The 7880-nt window shown below is 30.0% G+C and overlaps 1 protein-coding gene across 31 annotated transcripts; it reads right to left on the bottom strand.

The window, feature by feature from the left end:
- Nucleotides 1–754: 754 nt before the first annotated feature.
- LOC125418596 (pentatricopeptide repeat-containing protein At4g21880, mitochondrial-like) lies at nt 755–6217 on the bottom strand. 31 transcript variants are annotated; one of them, XR_007237541.2, is made up of 6 exons: nt 5330–6217; nt 5102–5200; nt 3333–3437; nt 2653–2808; nt 1906–2580; nt 755–1026 (listed from the first exon to the last, which is right to left on the bottom strand). XR_007237541.2 is itself a non-coding variant. In XM_048462480.2 (6 exons), the coding sequence occupies exons 1-5, from the start codon at nt 5357–5359 to the stop codon at nt 2467–2469; spliced, it is 504 nt and encodes a 167-aa protein (XP_048318437.2). In that variant the 5' UTR covers nt 5360–6217; the 3' UTR covers nt 755–2076; nt 2453–2466. The 31 variants fall into 31 exon arrangements, 6 of the variants coding, with proteins under 6 accessions (XP_048318437.2, XP_048318435.2, XP_048318436.2 ...); XR_007237542.2 differs by having other exon boundaries at nt 755–2076; nt 2296–2580; XM_048462480.2 differs by having other exon boundaries at nt 755–2076; nt 2453–2580.
- Nucleotides 6218–7880: the final 1663 nt, after the last annotated feature.

Genomic DNA, 7880 nt, shown 5'->3' with positions numbered 1-7880 from the left:
AGGAGACCTCTATAAAGGTTAATTTCTTCAATCATTACTAAGAAGCTATTGGATAAAGGTAGCCAAGGTTATCTAGCTCATAAGGTTGATAACTGAGTAGGTGGTATAAGATTGGAAAATATGCTTGTAATGAGAGATTTTTCGGATGTGTTTCCACACACTACTAAAAAAAATTCTTTCAGTGACCATTGGTTTTGGTTGCAAAAAGCCATATATATTGGTCGTCAAAAATTTTTAGCAACCAAAAAAACATGATCATTGCATGGTCGCTTAATTGTTGTAACTAATTGTTTTCAATTGCCAGCAAATATTTGGTCGTTAAAACTGAAAAATTTTAGCGACCAGATTTTATTGTTTTGATAACCAAATTTTAATCCCTGAATATATCTAAAAAGTAACATTTTGACTAAATTTGGTAACATAAAACTATTAAGTGATCAATTTCACAATTATAAATTACCAATATTATAATCATTAAAAACAATATTTTGAAATCAAATTGTTTGATCGGTGAAAATACTTACAGCAACCAACACAGTGGTCACTTTTGGTCTTTCACATATTCAAAAATATTTTTAATCACCGAAAAGTGGTCACCATGCTCTATATTCAGCAACCAAACTCTTGTCTCTAAATACTTTATGTTTAGCAACTAATACATACAGATTTTTAGTAACCAATTTGTTCACTAAAATGCGAATATTTTAGTTAGTTTATAAGTTAATCAATAGTAAAGGTGCAAAAATATACAATATATAAAGCAAATTAGCAAATTCTTATAATGCTAAGGCTTTAAATATTTATAAAACAATAATTGTCTTTACATGCATATAATTGTCATTAGTACATACTTAAAACAATCATTTTGTGTAACATAGGCAATAAAATCATCTATAAACAATTACAAGTAACAGTAGTGATGGCGATGGTGGATGGTGATGGAGACAAATCTTGTGTTGAACTCTTCATTGCATTAATTTTGAACATGAACTCAATCGATTAAACTTAACCTTGGTCATTAAATTCCTGAACTTGAAAGAAGTTTAAATAACAACCAAAATCAAATGAAAAACCAACCTCGTACATTTACTGGCTACAAATAATAATAGCAACTATAATTTCCAAATCAAATAATTAAAAGCAAATCAGAGCTCTATACAATAAATGATCCCCTCTTAATGATGTTTTTTCCTGAAACTTTGCAACTTTCCTCTCAACAAGGCACCTTGAGATAGCCTATCAAGTTGAAAAGAGAATAAATACAAAAAGTTTTTCTCTACCCATCAATCCTAAATCTCCATTGTACACATGCTCATTATTTTGTGATCATTTATACAGGTTAATGGTTATATCTATTAAGGCACTAGGAAGCAAGAATGGAATTTCATAATTTAAAAGCAAAAGAACATAGTTTACCTTTATCTAGTTTACACAATTGATAGCTTCTCTAAATTTAACTTCTTTTTTTTTTTTTTTTTGGGTGGCATCTCATCCTCATCAACTTTTATATCATAATCTTTTGGCGAAAAAGTTATTAAATCCCAAAATTAGGTTGCTATGCTCTTTAAATAAATCCTTCATTCTTGCAATGACATATGCACTGTCAATTATGGAAGAGACAAAATAATGCAATTCAATTGGAATAAAAATAAAGCAGATAAGATTAGAATAAACGTAAAGTAGATAAAATTAATGATACAATGCTGTGGTCATTTCCCATTTTCCTATAAGCAAAATTGTTTATGGGCCTCATTCACTTTGAATGGCCTAATTACAGTTGGAATGACAGCATTGCAAAATTAGAGAAAGAAGGGAGGGAAAAAAAAAAAAAAAAAAAAAAAAAAAAAAAAAAAAACACAATTTAATTACTAGTTGGAGCTGAATGAAAACAAGGATATCCTTTACCTCGAAATCTCCATTTCTAGCAAAATAAATGCTCCTCTGCCTCTGTTTCCAAATTGTAAACATGCAAAATTCTGGTAAAAGGTTAGTAGGAAGAACATCTCACCTAAACTGTATTAAAAAGACAAAACCTCAATGGGATGCATGTCCAATATGCAGAAACGTATAGCCTGCCTGCAAAAATCATTGCATAAAATATTTAAACGTATTAATCCAAACTATTCATAGCTGCAACTACAAAACAAAAGCACAGGGAATACAAATTTGGAAAGATACATAACAGCAAGTAAAGGGGCTTTCCAGCATGTCATACAATGCAGTAGGAAAGATAAATAGCAGTAAAAAATTGACATGGTGAACACAATGAATGTACAGAACAAAACAAAAGCAAACCTCATTAAAAAAACCTTCAAGAACCAATTCGTTGTTACAAAATTTATCCCTCATTTGCTTGAGCAAGTTGATGGCAGGATAAATCAAATTGAATGAATAAGTATACTAGATAATGCCAAAAATAATTAATTCAAATGGAAATTTAATGCTAATGGACCTTAAATGGTTGTATCAAACACAATACAAGATAACTCTGCAGCAATCATCAACCCAATAGTTTGAATGATTTATTTCGTCCAGTAGTTTGAGCAATGTGCTCAACTCTCCATCGGATGGAACGTGCTCCTAAGTAATGAGTATGAGCATGTCATTTCTGTTTCCAAGACAAAACATAGACCACTGAGTTAAAGAGCTTACAATAAGACTGATAACAGCTTTGGGCTCCAAAGCAGATCCAATCTGTTTATATATATCAAGTGCATCAAACCACTGTCCATTTTCAAAAAGAGCTTGTGCATGTGGACTATTAATTTCATTCAAGCTTTTATCAGAAATACCCTTATCTGAAACTACCTGCCACATTAAAGAGTATAACTAATCGAACTTTGCATAAATACTACTATGGAAAGCTTAGATATAACAGCAAAAAGTAAGAAAAGTTTGTATTAAAAATTAACCTTGCACTTAAATCATACAGCAATCTTCAAGTCGGTAAAATATCATGGAAGGAAAAGCAAAGAAAGTGGAGGTTCCATATTCACTATGCATATGCTAGCAAATTCTAGAGGAATAAAGAAAGAAAAAGAGAAAGAAAAGGCTTTTCATTGCAAAATAGGCTCTTAAGGTGTGAAAGGTACATGGAGTCATAATATGAAGATAATAAACATTCATGAGACATATAGTAGGTCAGATATGTATGACTGAAGCTGGAAAACCATACTTGATAACAGTAATTGTATGAAAATATCGCTGCAACATTAAGAAAGGTGAACATCTTCGACTTCATTTTAACAACTTCCACCCACAAACAAAAAAAAAAAAAAAAGAAAAGAAAAAAATCTGCCTTACTATTAATCAATTTGCCAAATGGCTAATACGTGTTTTGCTTTCTCAAACTGTCCAAAACTTGCATAAGCATTTATAAGTGCCATGAAAACATGCTTCATATCATCAATTCCAGAACACTTCATCTCTTCATGGTACTACAAACAGATATGCAGATCAACATCTTTTAAGATAAATTTTATCCAAGGTAAGCTTTAATTGATAAGGAAAAGGTAAGAGTTAGATATAATTTACATGAAAGAGGGAAAAAAATAAATGAATAAAATCAAAAAAGCAATTTTACAAAATTGTTCTTTGATATATAATCACTGATTGAATAACTGATGCATGTCAAAACATTTCTGATCAGTCTAAAGTAGAGAAAAATCGCTTCTCTCTCTCTCTCTCTCTCTCTCTTTCTAAGTATTCTTTGCAGACAACTGAAGGGGAAAAAAATCATTTTCTTAGACTCAATTTCCACTGGAATGTAGCTTCCAATTATTAATTTTTGTATGGTGTAATAATTTTAATTTTTTATGTATTTTATATTGGACTCATTACTACTGTTCATGTTGCATAAGAATCAACTTTCACTCAAGATGTTTAGGATTTTCCTCGCTCTTTGTTAGAAAATAATAATAATAAATCAGTAATAAAACATTGGATGAACAACCAAAAGTAAAATTAATAAAACTTTGCAATTTTGACTATAAGTTAGACAAGAAACTTTGGCTGAAATATGGATTTTCAAGCACCTTTTTGATATCTTCTTCAGACTCACAGATGCTTAGTAAATAACAGAAAGTCAAGGAATCTAGTTTTAAATCTGCTTCTTCCATTTGCTTGAGAACCCTCTTTGCACCATATATATTCTTTACATAGTGTTCCATTAAGAAGAGTATGAAGATTCATGGAATGCTAGGATTGCAAACCACCATCAATCTAAAGCTTAAATAATTATCAATGCACATTTTTCATCATCATGAACATCAATACAATTTACAATGAAACATAATAAGATGGAAGCAAAGGCAAGTCCGGTTTCACAGCTTGCCTTTTAGGATTGTATGCTACCATTCAATGAAACTATCTAATATAATAGCCATGCTCCTCTCTGATAATCAAACAACTTTTTATACCAGCAACTATGGGAAGTATTACTAAGCTACAAACCAATACTTATCTTACAATTATAGAGGTCATACATAAGCTACATGAAGCCTCATCATAGCTTGAACAAACCGTGCAACTCGAAGACACTATAACTCAACTTAAAAGCAAAAAAAGCCTTAATCTTAACAAACAGTGCCCATTCATAGCAAACAGTATGTTATTTTCAATTTTCCTAAGAACTTTCTATCTGGTGTTGATTACTACATAGAAGGAGGAGGGGGTAGGGCATAGAGGTAAGAAGATAAAACAAGTAATACATTTTGAAATGAAAGGAAAGCCCTCTTCTTTCAAATCTTGACGCAATAGGAAAGTCAATACGATAGTGAATATGAGAATAGATCAAATAATAGAAAACCAAAACTTTTTAGTCTTTAATTCTCAAATAACATCACAAAAAAAGCAGTGCGCATTCATAAACAACCAAGTGCAACACACACAGGAATGGCAAAACCATCTGATGAAACAAAGGAAACTACCTCTCTAAAGTACCTCCTAATATGAATATGAGAATAAATCGCATAAAAGAAAACCAAAACTTTTTAGTCTTTAATTCTCAAATAACATTAGAAAAAAGCAGTGGGCATTCATAAACAATCAAATGCACAAACACAGGAACGGCAAAAGCCTCCGATGAAACAAAGGAAACTACGTCTCTGCAGTACCCTCCCAGTATGGCATTGTACATGTTAGCTGTTGGCTTCAAATTCATTTTCTCCAAATCATTAATCATTCCATATGCACCATCAAACTACAATAAAAGGAGTATATAACATTATATTGAGGCATGATTTATTTATCAAACTTAGTTCTCAGTAAAAAGAAACCAAGGCATATGTGTTTGCACACATGGAAAGGGGGGAATAAGTGAAAACTTTACATCTTTCATTTTGATGCATAAAGTTATCATAAGCCTGAATGTTTCACTAATTGGCTTCAAATTCTGGTGACAAATCACTGAGTAAACATGGTGAACCTAATGATTAAATACAGTTGAAGAGATATCAGTGCAAAAAAGACAACTAGCAAAAGAAAAGTTAAAAATAAAAATTTATAAATGTCCACATGAATACAAAAGAGATAACTAAAACTCCAATTGGAAAATCATCAAAAGTTATGAAGACTAGGCATTAAAATAGTTTATTTTTTCTACTTCTCTTATTACTTCAACAAAGAAGTACAAATTACTCTAAAATTCTCTGAATTGGTGGATAAGATCAGAAAACAGAATAGATAAAAAATAAAAAAATGGGAAGGTTCTAACATTGAAATGGGATCTGTTGGATGGGAGACAAAAATTTTAGGGATTTGGGCGCTATGTAGTGCAATGTTTGGGGATTTGACCAAAGTTGAGGATGTGGGTTCGAAGTTCTTCATAAAAAAACTGATAACTTTGCCAAAACTGGTTTTAGCTTTTGAAGCCTACCCAAAATCGCTTGAGAGTCTCAAGACAAAACAACAACAAATGCAAGTTACAGAAGGTGGGGGAGATGAAGAAATAGAGGGGGAAAAAGCAAAAGAGAAAAATAAAGAGGTGAAGCACACTTGAAAGCAGTGAGAGTGGGATTATCCGTTGCTCGGAGAGAGAAGAATCACGGACGAAATTCGTAAGCCGCCGTAGAGAAGGGGGATGACATTATAGGAGTGGTGAAGCACTGCAGAGTCTGAAAAAGGGCTAGGGCAAAATGTTGTTTTGATTAGAAGGGAAGGAGGGGAAGGGCCGGCAAATTTCCCACCAAGCCAGAATAAAAAATTGATTTATTTGGCAAAACCCAAAATTAAAAGTAAAAAGTTTATATTTTATATGATAAATAAATTAATATAATTTTTTTTATATATACATAGTATGGACTTTCAATAGTATTAATTTGATTTTGTTAATTTACTGAAGTAATATTAATACTATAGAAGTAGTTAATCTAATTAATCAAATGCAATTTTAACTAATATTTTTTATATATAAAATTATTATTAAATATATAATATGGAATAAATCTAAAACTGGTTTAGTGATGGGCTACAATCTCAGGCTTTGACCTTCGCTATCAGCACAGGATACTAAAAAATTTTACAAAATAAATTTTGCTAAATGGATTACACCATTAACTTTTTAGATCGAACCAATTAGAATTTGAATCATCAATTCTAACATATATATATTTGTATTTAAATATATGTTACTAATATATATGTCTATATATGTAAACATATAATATTGGTTATAATAGTGACATGTTAAGTCCTATTTCAAAAAGATTTTAATTTTTAATCATGTATCAAGTAAGATTATTTTAATAAGTCCACTCTTTCAAAAAAGAAAAATACATTATATTTTAAGATAAAATATCCCCTCCCTTTCTTTCTATCTATACATATTGTTGTTCATTTTATGGGTTAGAGAAATCAAATTAAAATATTTATATAAGAAAATAATGATTAATCTTACTTTATAATGAAAATTAGAGTAATATGGAAAGTAGTTTTTATAATCAATGATGACCATCACTTGGGATATTTGTTATAAGCCTGAAAATTTAAAAAAAAAAAAGAAAAAGAAGACCAATTAAATCCAAACCAATTGAAAATTGAAAAAACTGAATGCCATCAATTGGTTAGCTAAACCAATCAAAACGTAGGTAATTGTTGTCCGTATTGACTTTTCAAAGCTAATAATTGACTGAACCAATAAAAAAATAATAGAAAAACCGAAATTGACCAACCAATAGTTGGATGCTTTTCAAAATGCCAAAATTAATTTTCTATCGAATAACCTACTGATCAAAATTTTCCATTCAAAAACTAAACCAATTAAATGTGATTGTTGAATTTACTCTTACCCATCATTAGTAACATATTGATATGACAACTTAATAGGCTACCATTAAGAGTTCAATTTCCCATAATATAAGAAAAATAATAAATGCAATCAATTAATGTTTGTAAACCAACTCAACAGAGGTTCCACTAATCATTAGTGGTGGCAAATAGTGCATCTTTATCTATATGGATACATTATGATGATATCATTTTCTTTCTTTTTATAAATCAAGAAAGGAGGGATTTTAATATTAAATGTAGTCGAATTTAAAATTTAAAAGTTATCATCAATGATCATTATTATTTAAACAATCCCAAAATAGCATTTAAGCAAATGATTAAATACTAAGCTACATGGTTAATTAGTAACTTATAGCTTCCAAATATCAAATATGGCTTCCATTATAAAGTGAAATAGAATTCCTATTTTATCATTGTTATATATAATATTGTTTATATCTATAGCTATATGTATAAATAAATCTATGTATGTATATATGTACGATAATATATACATGTCCACACATACATATATATATATATATATATGAATTCAAATGAACAAGTATCAATTACAAATATTAATATATATCTAGAGAGAGAGACAAGTGGTT

This window comes from Ziziphus jujuba, chromosome 12 (assembly GCF_031755915.1).
Source record: "Ziziphus jujuba cultivar Dongzao chromosome 12, ASM3175591v1".
Lineage (NCBI taxonomy): Eukaryota > Viridiplantae > Streptophyta > Magnoliopsida > Rosales > Rhamnaceae > Ziziphus > Ziziphus jujuba.
The sequence above is the reverse complement of the archived record's forward strand: the minus strand, read 5'-3'. Positions and strand labels throughout refer to the sequence as shown.